Source organism: Doryrhamphus excisus, chromosome 3, assembly GCF_030265055.1.
Source record: "Doryrhamphus excisus isolate RoL2022-K1 chromosome 3, RoL_Dexc_1.0, whole genome shotgun sequence".
In the NCBI taxonomy this organism is placed as follows: Eukaryota; Metazoa; Chordata; class Actinopteri; order Syngnathiformes; family Syngnathidae; genus Doryrhamphus; species Doryrhamphus excisus.
Window position 1 is genome coordinate 27,201,941 of NC_080468.1, and position 22,492 is coordinate 27,224,432.

General features: G+C 43.4%; 1 protein-coding gene across 1 annotated transcript in view; it reads left to right on the forward strand.

The window, feature by feature from the left end:
- The first annotated feature begins 2,002 nt into the window (after positions 1–2,002).
- The window catches only part of plcb3 (phospholipase C, beta 3 (phosphatidylinositol-specific)), a 33,984-nt gene continuing 13,494 nt past the window's right edge, over positions 2,003–22,492 (forward strand). The window contains exons 1-2 of the mRNA XM_058068934.1: positions 2,003–2,649; positions 10,531–10,617. Coding sequence (XP_057924917.1) covers positions 2,551–2,649; positions 10,531–10,617 — 186 coding nt within the window. The 5' untranslated portion in view covers positions 2,003–2,550. The remainder of the gene's footprint in view (positions 2,650–10,530; positions 10,618–22,492) is intronic.

The window sequence follows — 22,492 nt, forward strand, 5'->3', positions numbered from 1 at the left end:
ACACACCAATGGAATTCAGTGTATTACAAACACATATCACCAATAACAGGGGAGTCCGAATTGGTTCGTAAATAGGAGACTTGATTGACAACTGGATATGTGTGTGAACTGAAGAAAAGCAAAAAGGTTCAGAAAGGGGAGACAGAGCGTTCAACAATTGGCCAGTCCAAGCCGCTCAACTAGTGCAACCATAATAATGGTATCCTTGATGGTATCCTTGATGGTACGTATCCTTGATAACATGCAGGTTTTATGACTATTTCTAGTTCTTGTATGACTGTATTTTATGTTCATGTGTTCCGTGTACATTCATTCATTTTCTACCGCTTTTCCTCACGAGGGTCGCAGCAGTCTTCGGGCGAGAGGCGGGATACGCCCTGGACTGGTTGCCAGCCAATCACAGGGCACATATAGACAAACAACCATTCACACTCACATTCATACCTATGGACAATTTGGAGTCATGCATGTTTTTGGAATGTGGGGAGAACATGCAACCTCCACACAGAGATGGCAGAGGGTGGAATTGAACTCTGGTCTCCTAGCTGTGAGGTCTGCGCGCTAACCACTTGACCACCGTGCAGCCCCTTCCGTGTACATTCATTCATTCATTCATTCATTTTCTACCGCTTTTCCTCACAAGGGTCGCGGGGGGTGCTGGAGCCTATCCCAGCTGTCTTTGGGCAAGAGGCGGGGTACACCCTGGACTGGTCCCTTCCGTGTACAGTGTGTCTTAATTTAGATATACTTTACTTCCACCATTCCACTAAAATGGGCTTCCAGTGTGCCAGAGGAGGCATGTCTGTGTGTAGAAAGAAAACAGAAAGAAGGGCATCTAATGAGAGTGGAACTGTTGATAGTAATAACACTAGCAGTATTGTCATTTATATAGTTTACATGGAGTGTGTTCTTTAAAAAAATATAACAGTATGTAATGTAGGTTTGGTTGCAAAATGTAGAATATGAAAATACAGTTGTAAGTAAGAATGTTTTGTTTCCCTGGGTATGTGTGTGGGGAATATATGATCTAAATCAGGGGTCTCAAACTCAATTTGCTTGTGGGCCACTGGAGCTAGGGTCTGGGTGAGACTGGGCCGCATCAGGTTTTCCCAAAAAAAAACCAAAAAACGCATTTATCAAAAACAAAAAAATTTAAAAAACTTCGCTTTGGTTCCAATTTTCTACAAGAAAAGCGCTGATAAAACATTCCACTGTTCTCAAATATCTTGCTTTTTATTTTTCTACACAAAATAAGATGAAAAATAAATAAACAAATCAAGAATAAAGAAAATCAATCAATCAGTAATAAATAAATATAATAATAATAATAAAACGGCAAATAATAAAAACTTAAGAAACCACATATAGTTGGTGGGTAGACAAATTATTTTTTTCAGATTAAAATGAACAAAGCATTATTAGAGCCCTGTAGACATGACAAAACACGACTATAGTCACATTTATACTCTTTTTATTTACAACATATTGCGCAACTGCAGGGTCTTGAGACACATGCTAACTCGCAAACTAGAGAGCTCGCGACCTAAACGGTAGCCTTCAAGTTATTACCTTTAAACTTAAATAGCCAAAAACTTACCACTTCCACACGGATAGGGAGGATAACTATTAACAGTTATTTAACCTTTAACATGAACATTAATCAAACGTAATAATTTTTTCTGGGTACATGATACCATACAGCATCCATATCAAACTTGCGCGGGCCGCACTAACATTAAACTTTCATATCAAGGCGGGGGCCACAAACTAGTGTCCGGCGGGCTACATTTGGCCCGCGGGCCGCGTGTTTGAGACCCCTGATCTAAATAGATAAATTAAGAATTTAATTCCTTCCCAGAAAGCCTCCTGAAGGAGTTTTATGTTGACGTGTAAAAAAAAAGACATTCTAATGCAGTCTATAATGACACTTCACTAGTTTATGACACTTCACTGGCCACACAGAGGATATGAATAAAAACACACCCCCTTTTTCTTCTTCAAGCCCACAGAAAACATGCTGGGAGGAGAAGAGAAGAAGGAGAAGGATACACGAAGAAGAAGAAGAGAGAGAGGGAGGAAGCTGAGAAAGTTGTGGAGTCAATGAAGGGGTCGAGCAGATGGGACATGGGAGGAAGGAAGGAAAGGATCTCTCCTTAGGGCTCAAGTGCGCGATTAAAGGACACTGCGCAAATAAACAACGCGGGTCAAGCCCCCTACCCCCGCAATAAAACTTGGAACTTCCATGCGCGCCGCCGCCGTGTGGCGTGGACGAGCCGGAGCAGCCGAGTGTCGTCCTTCAGCGACTGGGTCCTTCTCGTCAATGTTTCTCCAAACTATCTCCGAGTAACTTGTGCTGGAAGACTTGTCAACACCCACGCCGCCACTGCCACCACTATACCGCCACCTCTGAGGCTTCTTCCCGGAAGAGAGCAGCAGCCGGTGGGTCACAGGCGGAGGAGGAAGCGAAGACCGAAGCGGTAGTTCTTCCCGAGGAGAGCCGCACGCCTTAACCGGGGTCGAGGCGTCGGCACCCGGGTAGAGTCTCCCGCGATGGCCGGGGCCAAACCGGGAGTCCACGCGTTGCAGCTCAAACCTTTGTCCGTCCATGAGGCGCTCAAAAAGGGGGGGAAGTTCATCAAATGGGACGAGGTGAGCTTTATCTTTGTTTGTGTGTGTGTGTACTGCATACATGAGTTGTTTGGAAGTACATACTGTACAATCAGATCCTCCATTGGTTGTCATGGGGTGATGGTGACACCGCAGGTCACTTCAAGGCTTGACCCCCCACCCATGACAGGTTCGTGTTTAAAGTGCAGGTGTGCTCCAAGCTCCACTATTTGCAACTGTGTATGTTCTAATCAGTTCCACTCCTAGAAAGTTCCCCTACAGTCGCCAGCAGGCAGGCAGGCAAGCAGAGCTTGAATGTGTGTGTTGTCTTCCATTCTCGTCAAGCCGGTTCTACTCGGGCTCATGTTCCCTCCACAAGTTCACCCACCACCCACTGCTTCTTCTTCTTCTTCTTCTTCTGCTTTTACCAACAACTGATGTGTAAGCTCTGACCGCAACGTCAATGAGGTCATGCACTGATTTGATTGACAGGCATTAATCAAAATATGTTTGGGGTGTGTTGTATCAAAGCGAGAACTGGTTCTTCACACTCTGGCAGAAAACATACACATTGAGCATTGTTATCTTCCTATAGGTCTCCTTTTGGATACAACCCAGCTCAGCATTGTTGTGTGGCAACGCTGGCATGTGCTTACTTGTGTGTATGTGTGCATGTGTGTGTGTGTGTGTGTGTAGAGGTCATTCTGCAGGGAGACTTCTACGTGGACGTCTAAAGTGTGTATGAGGCTGTCAATGATTAACTGGGCTGCTGATCAAACTACAAGCCCTAACCGTCTTTGGTTTGCAACAGGAATGCATGCAAGGTGTATGTGTGTGTAAACCTAGACAACACATTATACGTATAAAGACATTACAACATGCTAAAATGTTTATTTTCACTCTTATTGATTCAGAAGTGCTACATAGGATGGGGGTTGTTATGGTGATCAGCAAAGTTCATTGTAATCAGGACCTTTGACTGTTTTCCATTTACGATTTCCACAGGAAGTGCGCCGTGTGAAGCCGGTTTGGGACTTTTTTAAATGTTGTGTTGTCAAAAACAAACACACAATCCTTCCTTATTTACAGACGTCATATGATGCTTGTTTGCATCCGCTCGCAGCACAAACGGCCCTCTCCGAATGTGTGAAGGCATGTTGTGCGTCCGCGGACATGGAGTTCATTCATCAGCCTGTCGAAGCACACGCAGCGACAATGAGCCAACGTGGCCTCAGAAGAAACCTCTTGTCACGCAAGCCGACAACTGCCATGTCTTTTTGATTTCCTCCCTCTTGCACACACTTAACGCTCTCTGTCCACTCCTCCATGGGAATTCCCAGCATAAGCTGGCTATTAAGCGTGCAAAGATACACAAAAACACACACGTTCTTCCTCTCCTGTCCCTTTTTGTTCACACACCAAATCAACCTGGCGAGGTCAATCGTGGCGAGTCAATCCACTTCCCCCTCGGTGAAAAACATTCAAGCGAATTTTGGGGCTGAGATGGCTGCCATTGACGTGCCATTGCGACATCAGAATTTGAAGTGGTTCATGCCTCGCTAAGATATTAACATGAAACCTCTGGGGGCTTCTTGATGGACATCTTTATACCCTGGGAACGTAGGAATTTTCCAAAATAACTCTAAAGAAATTATCATGGCCTCAATGATGAACGACATGTTTTAAGACAAAGCTGTTGTTTTCTTACTAAATAGTCCACTTTCTTGCAGTCCTCTATTATCAGGCACTGAACATTTAATAATAACGGATGACAGCTTGAAGACGCAGAAGTGTGTTAAGTGGGATTCAATGTTAATGCACAGACTATTTTTTTTTGCAGAAACCTGTTTATGGCTTTTTAAATCAGTTTTTAACATTACTAGAGCCCTGTAGACATGAAATAACACCCCTATAGTCACTTTTACATAACATTGTGCAGGTAATGGGATCACTGCAGGACATAAGACGGCTACTGCTAGCATAGAAAGCTAGCAAGCTAGCTAATGAGCTAACTAGTTATTTGTTTGTTTCTTTCAGCTTTTTCCTGATTATGGAGCCGCCACAGTGAATCTTTTGATGTATGTGCCCTTCCTGATGAATACCAATGATGCTTACTAGTGGAGATTCGAACCTGGGGCATTTGCTCCAGAAAGCTAACCACTACGCCACAGCGGCTCAGCAAGCTAACTAGTTAGCCTATCCAATTTAAGACCTAAAAGAAGTGTTTCAAACGCAGTGGAGAAATAGGACAAAGAAGCCAAAAATGTACCATTTCCACACAGAATGAGAGGGGAACCTTTTTTCATTTGATCTCAGCATTGGCATGTCCGTCTTAGCCATGACATGTCGGCTTGGCTCACCACGCGGTGTGAAAGGTCATGGCGATATATTGGAATTGCATGGGTGACTACATTTTCCTTAATCACAAACACAGACATTCGTTTGTTGAAGATTTAGTAGCAGTGTATGCTAGGCTGGCATCCCATTAGAAAAGTTAGCCAGGCTACATCCGTCTCTCAATTACTGGGCAAACTTGACCATTCATGTATTGCATCAATAAATATTAGGATTTGTGCATTTAATTAACAGACATTTTTTTCACTAACCCAATAAGCAACACTATGCTGATAAGATAAATATAAAAGGGGAAAAACTGTGATTCCAAAAAAATAAAAATGGAATTAGTAGAAATAATAAAATGGATTTAATAGGGCCCTAAGGTGATGTAATCTTAACATCATGTCTCATAACATTACTGATGCCAAGTGACCAGAATACTACATATAACTTGTCTTTCAATATTTTGACACTTCTTGCTTCCACTAGAAGTTCATTTAAAGTGCAGTCCTTCTTTGGCTCCAAACCAAAAATGATAAAAACAGTACCACCGGCCAGCACATTTTACCAATGGCGGTTTAAAAGAACAGATTGAACAAATAAATGTCTGTATTTACCGCAATTCAGAAATTGTCCCGTGGGCCAAATAAGATGATCGATGTTCATGGCCGGTCTGGTAGTCACGTAAATGTTTGCTGCGTGTGCATATACACAAAAGCATCCCCAGAGATGTGTGTGATTTGTGTGACATGGGGAAGAGCAGGAAGAGTGTGGCTTCATAATGATGGGAGCACATTTGAAAGTTACCTAACCAATACACAGATTTAAACATGTAATTTCTATTTTTTTTTAATTGTCTTATTGATGCCATTTTCTAGAGTTTTGCTGAATATACAGTTGACAGTAAAAAATGCAGCATATTCCTTAAGGATCCCAGCAAAGTAAGGACACTCAAATATAAAGTTCCCAACGGCACTTGTTTACAAGAAAATCCCATTTTGACCCTCCTTCCCTCCAATCGTCTCATCACACCGTCATTCCTTCATGCTTCTTTTCTCTCCATTCTTTCATACCTCATATTTTCTCCTCTCTTCCTCCTCGCTTTTTCCGCGTCGTACGTGCCTCCTTGTTGTTGCGATGTGGTTCAAATCTGTCTGCGTCACAACAGGAGCTGTGTTTCTAAATGGCTGTGGGCAGTGGTGTCCAATGTCTGGCCTGAGGGCCATTTGCGGCCCACAGCTGGTTTCTATTTAAACATTTATTTGTGGCTTTTCCACAAATGGGATCTAGGATATTGTCAGTTCAACTGTTATCATAATAATACAAATAATACAAATAAGACATATTAGCTTTTTTATTTGAGCTATTTAACTAGTTAGTATGTCCTGGACTGCTTTGGGTTAATTTTTGTTAATTTTTCAAAAGTTTAGACACAGCTGGCTTCGGGAATTGTACTGTTGGGCACCTCAAATGACACACACACACACACAATGTGGTTGGGAGGAGTAGGAATCAAATCAAATAACTTCCTGCTCCAGCTTGTTGTAAAGTTCCAAGCAAAACATCTTCTGTCTCTCTTGGTCTCTCTCTCTCTCTTTCCCTCCCACAGTTTGGTGCCGCCGCCTCCGCTACTGCTCCACCCTCTTTAGCTCGGTCGCAATTCAATTGAGATGAATTCCATCTTGGATTCAGTTAAAATTCCTCCCGAGCGTCCAATTAAGCCAACACCATGCAACTTGGCTGTCTTTCTCCACGCTACACGCAGCCTCCATTTGGCAACATAGTGAGCGCCACGCTTTTTAGGTTTAGTTTAACTCAACTTTATTGTAAAACAGCCAGAAATTGCACCTCCTCATCTTCTACAGAACATTTTTGCTGTTGTCTTCAGTGTAGCTTCATATTTTGGTGAGAATGTGAGGACTCACTCTGTTGCATGTCTGTCTGCATGTTGGAACTTGTCATTTTATAACCTCTCTTCATCCACGTTGTTAACCTTTGCTTCCGCCAGTGTGCACAAATTACCCTTTTCTTTCTCTGCACGGTGTTTTATGAGCCCATGGCGCTGATTAAGTCCTTAATTTACCACTGCTCTACCGAGAAAGATGGCAGATCGGGAGCACAACTGAGTCACTCGTACCCGAGAGCTCGGGATGTTCTGACATCGTGCTGACAAACACGCCTGACGTCCTCACAGAAGGGTGAGAAACAGGGCAGAGATTGCTTGAAGGATGGAGAGAGAGAGGTGGAAGGTCAATCACAGCCACATGCAAAGTGTGTGAAGACATCTGAACGTCTATGTGCTAAAGTCTAAAGCGGCGACGGCCAAATGTTTTCCGCCGCATACATCACGATTCAAGGAGGCGGTGTCCACTTATCGTTCACAAAATAAATAATGAACCAGCAAAAAAAAAAAGTTAGTCAAAGACCATTTGAAGGTATATTAATAACACTCAGGGGCTCCGTGTTGCACATTCTGTTCACAACATGGACTGGAACACAAATTGTGTTGAGGAAGTCGTCTAGGAAGAGAGGATAAGTGGTGCTCATTAGCAGAAGGATGCCTGAAGCACCAGAGAGGGGTTCAACTCGTGTGTGTGTGTGTGTGTGTGACATTACGGTCAGGTAATGAGTGTGTGTGTCAGAAGGTCAGGGCAGGAGAAGTGGTCCCGGCCATCAATTAGGGAGTTGAAAAAGTCGTTGGGGGGGGAAAGAAACGGCTGATTGACACAGAGGGAGGCAACCTCCAAAGGTGCTTAATTAAGGAGTGGGTCCAATTTTAGACCCACGACCCACACACGGGACTGAAAGTAAACATTTCAGCTGTGGCCAACACGCCTCCACTTTTCTTAAAGGAAAATTGTACCCTTCATCACATTCCTTATGTGAAACATGAACAGATATTTCTTTCTCTCTTCTGTGCGCTCTCGAGAAAGAGAAAACATGTTAGCATGAGGAGCTAACAATTCATGAAACAAACTCTAACCCTCTAACAAACCTCAAACAACATTTTATGTGTCTATATAGATGATTTGATCATGCCTTAACAGGTACATTCATGATAAAGCTTTGGTACTCCAGCAAACCACAGTGAGAGCCATTATCCACAAATGGCGAAAACATGGCCATTCCTGGTGAACCTTCCCAGGAGTGGCCAGCCAATCAAAATGACCCCAAGAGCACAGAAATAACTCATCCAAAAGGTCACATAAGACCCCACAACATCCAAAGAACTGCAGGTTCTGCCCCGTTCTGCCCCTAACTGCATCAGTTAAGTCAGTCTTCATGACTCCATCATAAGGAAGACACTGGGCAAAAACGGCTCCAAGACCAAAGCCACTGCTGAACAAAAAGAACATTAAGGCTCGTCTCAATTTTGCCAGAAAAAATCTTGATGAACACCAAGACCTTTGGGAAAATACTGACAAGACAAAAGTTATATATGACGTAAAAGTAACGACAAATTTCAGAAAAAGAACATCATACCAACAGTAAAATATGGTGGTGGTAGTGTGATGGTCTGGGGCTGTTTTGCTGCTTCAGGACCTTGAAGACTTTCTGTGATCAATGGAACCATGAATTCTGTTGTCTACCAAAAAGGAGAATGCCCGGCCCATCAAACGTGGGTTCTGCAGCAGGACAATGATCCAAAACACACTAGCAAGTCCACCTCTGAATGACTGAAGAAAAACCAAATGAAGACTTTGGAGTTGCTGTCCTGACCAGAATCCTATTGAGATACTGTGGCATGACCTTAAAAGGGTGCTTCATGCTGGAAAAGTCTCCAATGTGGCTGAATGACAACAATTCTGCAAAGATGAGTGGGCCAAAACTTCTCCACAGCGCTGTAAGAGACTCATTGCAAGTTATCGCTTGATTGCAGTTGCTGCTAGTTACTTGGTTTAGGGGGCAGTCACTTTTTCACACAGGAACATGTAGGTTTGGATTGCATTTTAAAATGCATTTTAAACTATCATTTAAAATGCATTTTGTGACTAATATTTACATTTGTTTGATGATTTCGAACAAGTGCAAAACTCCAAAGAAAATGCACTTTTTCTTTAAGGTTGAGTGGCCTTTCATTCAATTAAGTCAAACAGAAGTAGTTAGAGGTCACATGTCCCGATAGAGCAAATTCCCCTGGGTGAATGTTTGACTGTGTTTGCGTGTTCTGTCCATCCCTGTGGAATTCCCGCCCATAGTCGGCCGACACGCTTTCTAATGGAAATTACAATGTGGATTCAGAGTTTCAGTTGTAAGTAAACACGGGTCACATGTTTGTTTTATAGCGTCCAGTAGATGTTCCATGTTAAGTTATATCATCGTATCATTGGTTGCTATACAATGTTGGCATTAGAAGTGGCATCAGCAGCACAACACCTTATTGGTGTCTTAATAATAATACCCCCTTTTCTCTTTCTACTGTCTTCATTGACATCTCTCCGTCTTCTAAATCTCCTCCTCTTCTGCTGTTCTCTGTCAGCTGAGCGTGGAGCCTAAACTCAAGGTATGTTTTAAATGAAATAAGGTGTGTCGGTGTTATGTGCACAGAATGGGCCACAGTAAGTGGTGTCGTTTTTGTGTGCAAAAAAATAGTTTCCCAGCTGCTGGTACTGCTGTGATTAGCTCTTCCACTGTGTTTTTGTATGCTAAGATGTGCTAAACGGAAGGCACTCATGGCAAATTTAGTATACAAGCAATGTTATATACAGTAGACCCCTGCTTATTCGTGGTTCGCCATTCCCAACCCTGCAACTCATATAGGACAATGGACAACTTCATGGTAGTAACACCTTTCTTTTGCACTGCACTACCTGAGCTGTGGCTGATCACATGAGGTGTTCGAGTATATTATGTAAATCTCAGTGTTAGGCGCTAATGTAGTCACGCTGTTTTTCATTTTTATTAACGTATGCCCTGCTGTAATCTGCATAGCCCTGTATTGCTACACCACTCTGTGTATATTAGATGTGTTTTTCACCATTTATTGGGGATCTTGGAATGTAACCCCAGGAATAACGGGGATCTACTGCATAAATGTCTTATGGTCACCAAATTGCTTCCTGGGATTTTTGAGTTGTTATTTAATGTTGGGAAATATTTTGTGTGTTTGTCTTCATTGGTCTGGAATGGTTTTGGTTATCTGCTGGGCTGAACGATGATGTCAGTCATCCGTCAGTAAATAAACAGCATTAGGATATCTGGATACTTTGTCTGCTGGGTATCCAGTGTGATTGCCGGCTGTTATGGAGCCTGTGTGTGTGTGTGACGCCACAAAATGATCATACTAATGACATGTTAATGCAAGATTATCTTCTGTCATGGTGAGATCATTGAGAAAAATGATGCATGATGTATCGATTTGAATACCAATGTGCATTTGGTATTATTTCCAATGAATTTACATTACATTACATTTCCAATGTAAATGGTAGCCTAATTATGTTTAGTAAGCAACTTAAGTGCTGCTTTTGTCCCCCAACACAGTATCCTATGGCACAGCATCATAAATAAATGGTCATATTTTATTGTCCATAATCTTCAGTGGTGGTTGGTCATTATTTGTGTTTTATTTCTGTCACCATCCAGGAGCCCAACAGCGGGTCCCCCACCCTGGTAACCCTGAAAGTGGACCCAGATGGATTCTTTCTGTACTGGACAGGAGGCGCCAACCTGGTGAGAAACACACACACACTTACATGATCGAATGACCACAATAGGGTTTTAACGCACACACACACATATGTTGCACATCACGGCTTTCTTCCATGTTGTGTCCCTCGTTCCTCATCCTTTTTAGTCCATCATGGCGCTTGGACCTTCCTGCCCACCACTGCTTAAAGCCATTACTGCGGCCATATTAGATTGTACGTTGGGGGCATTTAGCGGATGTAATTAGCTGGTGGCAACAGGGGAGGAGATAGCAGGATGTGGGTTGGGGGGAAATGGAGAGTGTAGTCAGGAATATCAAATTCTCACTCATCATCCAGAACTATGGCTTAACCCTCCATGGCCATGATTTCCAACTGATAAGACATTTCAATTAACTACATCAGTCCCTGCTTTTCCTTCTTCATACACACCAAACCTCCAGTCATTTCTGGACGACTAATTATTCCTAAGGTATGTTCATCCAACAGAACCAGAACTTTAACTTTGTGTGTGTGTGCGTGTGTGTGTTGAGATAATAGGCCATCCATGGCCCGAGGTGCAGCCATGACACTATTTAGCAAAGATAACGTATTTCAATCTTTCTCTCTTCATGCTGGCTTTCTGTAGTTTGACAAAGATGGAGGTGAGGGCATGATGTGTCAGGCTTCTGTATCAGGACATGCAAATGTCTCTTTATTCCCTGGAAGTCCAAACTTCCCTGTGCTTCCCTGGAAATGCCAGGCATGCCGCAATATTTGTTTTGCCATCACTTCCTGCTTGTTGTCATTACAAATGGCACTACAGCCACTCGTCGCATGCCTTAAGGGTGGTGGGGGTTGTTTCGGGGGTCCAAAGTACAGCCCAGCAAGGCCGCGGCTAATTATTTTATTGGCCCTTGGCATATTTTGATGACAAGGCAAAGCCAGACCATAACTCTAGTTTCTTGGTGGTGAGTACCTTTACATTTGGGTTGACACCCGTGACAAATTTTAAGATGTCAATGTTTTCAGTTGTTCCTCTACGTAGCTTTGCTTGTTTCTTTCGGCTTTTTCTTGATTATGGAGTTGCCACAGCGGATCTTTTTGATCCGCATAGTGATTTTTGGCTTGAGCCTTTTAAATTCCGGATGCCCTCCCTCACGAATGCAGAGGATGCTTACTGGTCGAGATTCAGACTTGAGGCGTCTGCTCCAAAGTCCAGAACACTAACCTCCATCCTATATGTAGCTTAACATGTATTAGGGCTGGGCGATATATCGATATTTTTAGAATATCGATGTTTACCTTAAGCACGATATCAAAACCAACCAGTGTATCTCCCTTATCTGTGCATGCAGGAGGAGGGAGGGGGGCATGCCCATATAAGGAAGTCACAGTGAGCTGGTGTTGGGGAAAAAAAACTTTCTAAAACTTCCCAAAAGAAAATCCCAAACTTCTTTCAGGTCTCACTTCCAAATTTGCAAACCTTTTTTTTATTCATTCATTCATTCATTTTCTACCGCTTATCCTCACGAGGGTCACGGAGGTGCTGGAACCTATCCCAGCTTTCTTCGGGCGAGAGGCGGGGTACACCCTGGACTGGTGGCCAGCCAATCACAGGGCACATATAAACAAACAACCATTCACACTCACATTCATACCTATGGACAAGTCGCTAATTAACCTAGCATGTTTTTGGAATGTGGGAGGAAACCGGAGTACCCCGAGAAAGCCCACGCATGCATGGGGAGAACGTGCAAGCTCCACACAGAGATGGTCAAGGGTGGAATCGAACCCGGGTCTCCTAGCTGTGTGGCCTGCGTGATAACCATTTGGTCGCCATGCAGCCATGTGCAAACCCCATTATCTGAAACTTTGGCATCATTTAACACGAGAATACTGCTGGATATTTTAAAAATATCAGTATATCGCCCAGCCCTAGGTACCAAATGTACCAAGGTGGTACCCAGCATCCTTTCATTCTGCTTTACGTAAATTATCCAGTACAATTATTCCCGCCTTGATGCTTTTCTTTCAGACTGTTATTTCAGCTACATTCAAGCCTTTAATTTGGCTTTGTGGCCCCCCAGGAGAATTTTGAGGGCAGAGCGGAGTGGCAGGAAAGGGGACACAGCAACACACATATCCAGCTATTATTAATGAGAGCAGCCTTACACAGATGACAAGGGTATTTGGATGGGAACCCATTTCTCGGAATAGCGGGACCCAAAATATTTGATCTCCAGTGTCCTATCTAGTCCTTATGAATGTCACAGATGATAGCGGGTTTTGTTTCGCCAGTCAATTATTATTACTTCCTCATTGAGGTGTGGGAGGAAGTAATATGCGTTAAATCCATTTCCAGGTTGTGATGCCACAGTCTGGCGTGGGATTTTGCAGATGCCTTTTATGGTTTTGAACGCTCCATGAAAGCCTTTCAAGTTATTCTGAAGGGGATTATTCTAACAGTTATCTTGGGATGATTTGAACATTGCCTTGTCCATCCGTCATCATTCACATCGTTGAAATGTGCAGTCTGGATTATCTCTTTCCTCTCCTCCGTCTGCTTTATGTCTTCTTTTTTTAATTCCTCCATATTTTCCTCCCCAACCTTTCCCCCCCCCTTCTGTCCGTCTTTGCCTGTGGTGATAAGACGCGGCCGACACACATGCGCACAGTGGTTTGGCAGTGAAAAAGAAGAGAGGCACACCCCGCCTGCACTGTTTTTTTTTCCTTCTTTCCTTTTTCACTTGGAACTGCAGCCTCACTGCTGGTTTATACTCGACTTAGCCCGGTTGCTTTGCACAGGCTTTGAATTTAGTCAAAATATTTAAAAGTAGCGACAGCTGGATTCACTTACATCACATACAGGATGGGGCTGAGCGTTGCCTTCACGTGCTGCACACTATTCTTTATTTTATGTATCACCTCAGAGAGATTTCCTGCCTCTTTGCTAATGTATGCAGTTAGGCTGTCCCAGCAATAGAACTTTGTTTAACTGCTGAAATGTGGAGTGAATGACTACGGTTGAAAGTTAGTCAAGCTCCAACAGCATACATTGGCACCCTCAGGCTAATGCGTGTCTCCTCTGTCCCGTGTGCTAATGCCCCCCCACCCCCACCCCCACCCCTTATACTGGAGTGTACATTATAGCTGGTGTGTCTTTTATGGTCTTTGCTGCCTCCTTTTGCTGCATTTAAATTTGCATAAATTCAACTCGGATCTGTGACAGCTGGACAGCTGGAATCTGTCTCGCACATAAACACATGCACTCATACACACACACACACACAGAGAGAGAGAAAGGGAAAAGTTGTTCCTCTAGCATAAACTGCAGGATGACATTTCCTCCCTCTTTGCCCTGCGTCCTCCTTTTTTTTCTTCTGACATTTTTATTACTTTTATTTCCCTCTATCGTCTTCCGTACTCCCATATTTACACCCCCCCCCCTCCCCGGCCCCACTACCATTTCTTGCAACAACACTCTTCTTAATCTCGCTCATTTTCTCTACGCCATGGGAAAATGGGCAGGATGTTGCACAGACGGGGTCAATGATGGGGGTGGCTATCCTTCCCAGATTCCCTCATTCTTCACCCCCCTCCTTCCTACAAGCTGTAATGGACATGTCAATATCACCTGAGTCCCCCCCAGGGATGTAATTGCCTCACCACAGACCGCCAATTCAACCCCTAATTGGGTCTTGACACACCAACGCTAAACAAACAATAGAAAGTGTTAGCCAACTTACCCAACTTGATGAGTACAGTACAACAGGGCTGCAGCTATTGAATATTTTAGTATTCAACTGAAAATTCCTTCGATTAATCGAGTAATTGGACTAAACATAATCTTTTTGGTTGTTTTGTGTTGAAGAGTCATAAGGACAAGCGGACAAGCTGGACCGAATCACCAATGCCAAGGGGTCCTTTGTTTGGGAATGCCACTCCTCTTAGTGGTACAATACGGGCAAACAGAGTTGTTTGTGTAATATTCTGATTTGTTTAAGTATGCCGTACAGGAGGCCGTAGTATTTGGTGTCATCCAAGATGGCCGAATAAACAAGCAGGTTTGAGTTGGGTGTCGTCTAGCTAAAACTCAACTCTGAACCCCTGATGTTGATTTGGTAATATGAGTGTAAAGGTGACTATATGGTTGTTATTTAATGCCCAGAGGGGTCTAATAATGTTAAAACCCATATTTAGAAGGCCATAAACATGTTTCCTATGCGCTACCTATAAAAATAAGTTCCTTTTTAATAAGAAAGAATCCTATTTCACGCAAATTCACTTGGCGAGGCATGAGGGATTGCTGTATTCAGTGCAATACATTACATACATTACAGCAAAGCATAAAATACAGTGGTTTGTTACATACGATAGTGTACAATAATCTAAATATGGGGCAACAATTTGGCAAAATTTTTATACGAAAATCAAGGTTGTATTGTATTCATTCATTCATTCATTCATTTTCTACCGCTTATCCTCACGAGGGTCACGGGGTGCTGGAGCCTATCCCACTCAGCTGTCTTTGGGCGAGAGGCAGGGTACACCCTGGACTGGTGGCCAGCCAATCACAGGCCACATATAGACAAACAACCATTCACACTCACATTCATACCTATGGACAATTTTGAGTCGCCAATTAACCTAGCATGTTTTTGGAATGTGGGAGGAAACTGGCGTACCCGGAGAAAACCCACGCATGCACGGGGAGAACATGCAAACTCCACACAGAGATGGCCGAGGGTGGAATTTAACCCGCATCTCCTAGCTGTGAGGTTGTATTGTATTTAAGGATTTAAAGATAGAGTACAGTTTTGTGCGTTTAGAGTGTGTGTATTCACCCCGGAATACACAGAAACTGAAAATTACAACAATAAAAGCACAACTCGTGCAGTCCGTGACCCAAAGTGTGTGGCTATGTTTGTAGCATTTTAGCGAGCGTGTATTTAACATAAGCCAGCTGGATCGTTTGTTGGCAGGTACAAGTAGCGATCTAATAGAGATTACCTCCCTGGCTCAAGTCAGACAGCCACAGGGAATTAACTTGGAACAAGGGCTTTGCATAACACACACTTTTGCTGGAGGTACTTTCTGCACACACACACACTCACTCACACACACACGCACACACACACACGGCGTGAGTGGTTTGGTAGGGGGAAGTTGAGTGTGTCATTTGATAATGTGACAGCTTCCTCCCCTCTTTCGCTTGGTCACTTGCACTATTCCATGTTGACATTATCTGTGGGTGCACATGGACTCAGTTCCAATGAAGAACTGAGGAAGTGCTCCGCTTCAAATCTATGGCCTACAATAGTTACTGAATGAATGAAGCTACCCTTTTACTACACGTAGCATCAACGGCACAAGTACGTTGCAAAAATATCCCTGTACATATGAAAAGTTTGTGTTATGATCGTTGAGTGATGCCATAATGAAATCATGAGTTCACTTTTACCTACAAGGTAGCACAATATTTCAAAACCTCAGAAAAATGAATTGCAAATCATGGCCAATCCCGAATGTGAAGCACATTCTGTTCATTAATTATCATTTAATGAAGCTATTCAGTTGTTAGTACCATGGTTCAAAGGGTTTATGGTAGAGAAGAATCATCCATCCATCCATCCATCCATGCATCCATCCGTCCATCCATCCATCCATGCATGCATCCATCCATGCATCCTTCGATGTGTCCATACATCCATGCGTTCATGCATCCATCCATGTATCCATCCGTCCATGCATCTATCCGTCCATCCATCCATGCGTCCATCCATGCATCAATCCATCCATGCATGCACGCATCCATCCATCCATCCATGCATTCATCGATCCGTCTATGCATCCATCCATGCATCCATCTGTCCGTCCATTGGTCCAGCCATGCATCCATACATCCATCCATCCAGCCATACGTCAATGCATCCATCTGTCCATCCATCAATGCATCCATCCATCCATCCTTCCATCCATGCATCCATCCATCCGTCCTTCCATCCATGGATCCATCCATCTGTCCATGCATCCATCAATCCGTCCATGCGTCCATGCATCCATCTGTCCATCTATCCATGCATCCATCCATCCATCCATCCATCTGTCCATGCATCCATTGATACGTCCATGATCCATCTGTCCATCCATCCATGCATCTGTCCATCCATCCATGCACCCGTCCATCCATAATGCATCCATCCATTTCTTGGTGCTCATTTCATGCCAATTACGACAACGCCCACTTTTAGTGTTGGTGCCAGTGTTATTAGCAGTTAATAATTTCAGCCTCAGGGCTAAGCCATGCTTATTTTTCAGCCTTTGATACACAGCTCAACAATCCGTTTTGAAGTTGAACGTCGTTTCACAGCCTAAGTTTGTATTTTTAATGTTTTGTCTTGTCTGTGTGTGTGTGTGCGTGTGTGCAAGCGAGCATGTGTGTGTATGTCAGGCCTTGAGGCAGCTGCATAAACGTGAGTTAGCGCCACAAGTGTGTCTCCACATGTTTGTGTTTGGCAGAATTGTTCACGAGCGCTGTAACTGGTTTTGATATGTGTGAGCTCGTCTGTGTATGCTTCATTCCTGCCTGGATTTATTTGCATTTAATTGGACTGCTTTATTTATATATTTACTACAGAACCTTGGTTAGCATCATTCATCTGTCCCAGAAGGTCTGATTAAACCTAAGCTCACCGAATCCATTTTTCACATTAGAAATACTTTGCCTTCTCAAAAGCCAAAAACCTTAACACAAAACACATTTTCGCTGCCGATATTTTCTTACTTGATTAATCTGAAGCCTTCTGTTTCGATTACTCGGGTAACTAGTTAGGCCCGAGACCAGGGCCTTTACTGAAAATCAAAGGATATGATTGTGCTTCCACAGCCTGTCTTTGGGAACGTCTTCAATGAAGATAAAAGTAACCTTAAATGTTCATTTTAATTTGTCATTTCTGTCCATTTAAAATGGTTTTATGACTATAACCATAAAAAACATTGACGCGGGACTCAGCTTCTGGCCATCGTGACAAGCTAATTGGATGCTAACAAGGACATTGGACTCTGTTGGACACATGTAGTTTATTAACAAAACAACAAGAGGCGTGACATATTGTGCGCTAACCAGAAAATGTACGCAAACTGAGGCAAAATTATGGCATAAATTTCCAAAAAGCACTCTAACCAAGGTTCCGCTCCACTGTGTGTGTGTGTGTGTGTGTGCACGCGCGTGTACATATCATGATCATCCAAGATAGACATGTTTGGTGTGGTGCTCTTTAAAAAAATCCGCCCATGCAGACAAGTCACAGGAAAGGAGAGGCGCTCCTTTGATTGTTTTCTTGGCCTTTTATATTCCTCGCTCATGTTGGTTAATGTGAGGATCGTGAATAGAGGACAGTAGCAGGGAGGGGAAGTGTAAAAGTCAGTCAAAGAAATGCAGGAAGGACATGACAAAGTTGTCTGACAGCCTAATCAAAGAGCCGTGACTCCTAATGTCTAGTACAGTGGGGCAAAAAAGTATTTAGTCAGCCACCAATTGTGCAAGTTCTCCCACTTAAAAAGATGAGAGAGGCCTGTAATTTTCATCATAGGTACGCTTCAACTATGAGAGACAAAATGAGAAAAAAAAATCCAGATAATCACATTGTTTGATTTTTAAAGAATTTATTTGCAAATCATGGTGGAAAATAAGTATTTGGTCACCTACAAACAAGCAAGATTTGTGGCTCTCACAGACCTGTAAGTTCTTCTTTAAGAAGCTCCTCTGTCCTCCACTCGTTACCTGTATTGATGGCACCTGTTTGAACTGGTTATCAGTATAAAAGACACCTGTCCACAACCTCAGACAGTCACACTCCAAACTCCACTATGGCCAAGACCAAAGAGCTGTCAAAGGACATCAGAAACAAAATTGTAGACCTGCACCAGGCTGGGAAGACTGAATCTGCAATAGTTAAGCAGCTTGGTGTGAAGAAATCAACTGTGGGAGCAATTGTGAGAAAATGGAAGACCTACAAGACCACCGATAATCTCCCTCGATCTGGGGCTCCACGCAAGATCTCACCCCGTGGGGTCAAAATGATAACAAGAACGGTGAGCAAAAATCCCAGAACCACACGGGGGGACCTAGTGAAAGACCTGCAGAGAGCTGGGACCATATTAACGAAGGCTACCATAAGTAACACACTCCGCCGCCAGGGACTCAAATCCTGCAGTGCCAGACGTGTCCCCCTGCTGAAGCCAGTACATGTCCAAGCCCGTCTGAAGTTTGCTAGAGAGCATTTGGATGATCCAGAAGAGGATTGGGAGAATGTAATATGGTCAGATGAAACCAAAATAGAACTTTTTGGTATCAACTCAACTCGTCGTGTTTGGAGGAGAAAGAATGCTGAGTTGCATCCAAACAACACCACACCTACTGTGAAGCATGGGGGTGGAAACATCATGCTCTGGGGCTGTTTTTCTGCAAAGGGACCAGGACAACTGATCCGTGTAAATGGGAGAATGAATGGGGCCATGTATCGTGAGATTCTGAATGAAAACCTTCTTCCATCAGCAAGGGCACTGAAGATGAAACGTGGCTGGGTCTTTCAGCATGACAACGATCCCAAACACACCGCCCGGGCAACGAAGGAGTGGCTTCATAAGAAGCATTTCAAGGTCCTGGAGTGGCCTAGCCAGTCTCCAGATCTCAACCCCATAGAAAATCTTTGGAGGGAGTTGAAAATCCGTGTTGCCCAGCGACAGCCCCTAAACATCACTGCTCTAGAGGCGATCTGCATGGAGGAATGGGCCAAAATACCTACAACAGTGTGTGAAAATCTTGTGAAGAGTTACAGAAAACGTTTGATCTCTGTCATTGCCAACAAAGGGTATATCACAAAGTATTGAGATGAACTTTTGTTTTTGACCAAATACTTATTTTCCACCATGATTTGCAAATAAATTCTTTAAAAATCAAACAATATGATTATCTGGATTTTTTTTTCTCATTTTGTCTCTCATAGTTGAAGCGTACCTATGATGAAAATTACAGGCCTCTCTCATCTTTTTAAGTGGGAGAACTTGCACAATTGGTGGCTGACTAAATACTTTTTTGCCCCACTGTAGCTAAATATAGATTGACCTTACTGGCTCTTTTGACCTTAGGATTGCAATCGCCAAGGGATGCCAGTCGAGGATAATTGGACAGAGGCTGTTATTTTAGTCACTACGTGTAATAACTTTTTTTTGGGGTTATGTTTGTTTGGCACCATGGGTGAGGTACTTGTCAAGCATGTGAAAAACTACTTAAAAAATCAAAAGGTAGTCTCATATTGACTGGCTCTGACTACTTTCAAGTCACTCTGGTACACTGTTTTGTCAAAGATTTCACTGCGTCAGCACAGAGCAATGGCTTCCAGGAAATGTTTGAGGGAAGAGGTAAGCATCAGGCAGAAGTGGTTGGAGTTTCAGATTCCATGTGAAGAGAAAAATATGGGACTGTTATGTGAGCATGTGCGAAGCTGGATAATTCGGCAAACTGTTACTGAAGTCCGAAGCGCGAGCTGTAAGTAACAATTTAATTTCAGTGTCCTAACTGTGTTTATTTTTTGAAAGTAAATGGTTGTTTATGTAGCATTATAGAGTGTGCATACAGGAAGTGGCGTACAAATTACATTTGCACCAATAGCCTTTTCCACCACTAAACATGGGTAGTCCCAAAACAAACCTATGTTACCTACTGACCTACATCAAGTAGCTTTCCAAAGGGTTTATTCAATTGTTATCAACTCAATACCGACAATATTAGAAAGTGGAGTTCGGCAGTAGCCCAGAAGTCCTCGGGAGCGCTTGGGAGTGTGACCAATCACAGTGGAGTGGGTGTGCCTGGAAACGGGCTGTGGGTGGAATGAGTTAAACAGACCATTCTGGAAATCCAAGGTTTTTCAAGGGTTATTGTGTGGAGCTGCTCTAGCCACAGCCAAGACTGTTAGCCACATGGCTATGTTAGCTGTTGTTTGATGTGAGCTGCTGTGTGCCTCCAAAATGTCTTAGCAGTTAGGTTTCACACAGTGGGCATGATTGTTTTTGGTTTAAGGAAATGTGGGAGGACGACCATGGCCGTTAGTTAGGGTAAGACATCAGCTACATCAGTAGGTTCTCTACAGCCACAGCTATCACTCCCAAGTTGTTGTTTTTTTAGCTCAACAATGAAAATGTGACCATGGTGCTTAAAAAGTGTTTCCACATGATCTCAGAAGGAGTGTACACATGTGACATACTTTTGGGTGCGCTGTGGGGAATGTCTGAACAACAAAACTTCACTTCAACTTCCTGAGGTGTGCAGAAGCAGCTAATTGCTAATTTTAGCGCTTTATCACCAGATAACTTGTGGAAAACTGTCTACCATTTGGCGTTATGAGTCCTAAGTGATAAACAGCGGGGGATGTGTTGGGGATTAACACTGACAGATGAGTGGAGCACTACAGCTGCGATGACTAGCCGCGTATTACACTTACACACACACACACACACCATTTGAGCAGAAGGCCGGAATATGTCAGGAATGTACTCACAGACACGGCCTACTGCCGCAGCAAGGACGCGCGGCGTCGCGTCGATATGCTGCTTATGACTTTGCACACTGACACATTAGTGCTCTTTGATTCAGTCTTGAAGATACACCCCCCACCCCCCACAGACACACACACACACACCATCTTGCTCAACAAGTCAGGATGTTTCACAAGTTTCAACCTGCATGCATGGTGATTTATAGACTTTGCCGCTAGTGTGTGTCAGTTTGAAGGACTGGTGACAAAATGTTAACTGTCACACACACACACACACACACACACACGGGCGGCAGACGAAGTTGTAATCTCAGTTCTTGCGGTCTCCAAGGAGTCACCATGGCGATGGCAGAATGAAACCACGGCCGGTGGGAGAGGAGGAAGTTGCTCGTGTATGCATGTGTGTGCGTGTGTCCTACAGACCCAGAAGCGCTTTATTCCCCCTGGGACCAAAATGATTCTCCACTGGCCAATGAGAGCCGAATCCAATTTGTCGATTCCTTTTCACCGTTTTTTTAATGTATTTTTACATGTGGCCAATCACGGGGGAGCAGCAAGGACAATAAAGAAGGCTTCAACAAAACCAGATAAATAACAGGAAGCGAGATACATGTCTTTTTTTTCACCAGTGTTCCTTAAATGGAGTAAGAAAAACACAAAGTGGATGCAGGTAAAGTCAGAACCGTACGGGATTGAGAGCAGCGCTAAACAAATATTTACAGTACGCCCTCCTGCATGTTTATGACTGACTTTATGGTCGTACTCCCCCCGAACATCTTCCTCCGTCACTGCTTCTTGTCCTCTTCTGGACCACACTAGATTATGACCGGCATCAGCTGTCACCTGGTGTTAACAATGGTGTTGTACATGGGACACCACAAGAGTGTGTTCACGTGTCTTGTATTTAATGTCTCGGGAAGTCATGATTTATTAGGAAGGTGAGCAGACAAATCCAGTATTCCATTTTGGTTCTTTCAGCAGCTTCTTGCTAGGGATGATCTGATAAGGGTTTATGCTGCCAATTGCAATTCATGAGTGATTTGGATTATTTATGTTCATGAAACAACCACACACAAATAGTGTTTTGAGGACAAGACATAATTTGTATAATGACAACAAAAAGTTATGACATACTCCATGAATGTGATATCCATGGGACAAAAATGAGCTCTCAACTAACCGACAGTCAATAAATTGATTAATGGAACCATAAATAAAAACATAGTCGGCCTCGATCAATTGACGTGCATGTGGGTTTCTTTTCCTCTCGCTTGACAACACAGGCTGGATGACAAGAGGCTTCACTCTGCAGCTTTCTGGGTGCATGGGTTCTCGATTGGAATGAATTGAGAGTGAACCCTC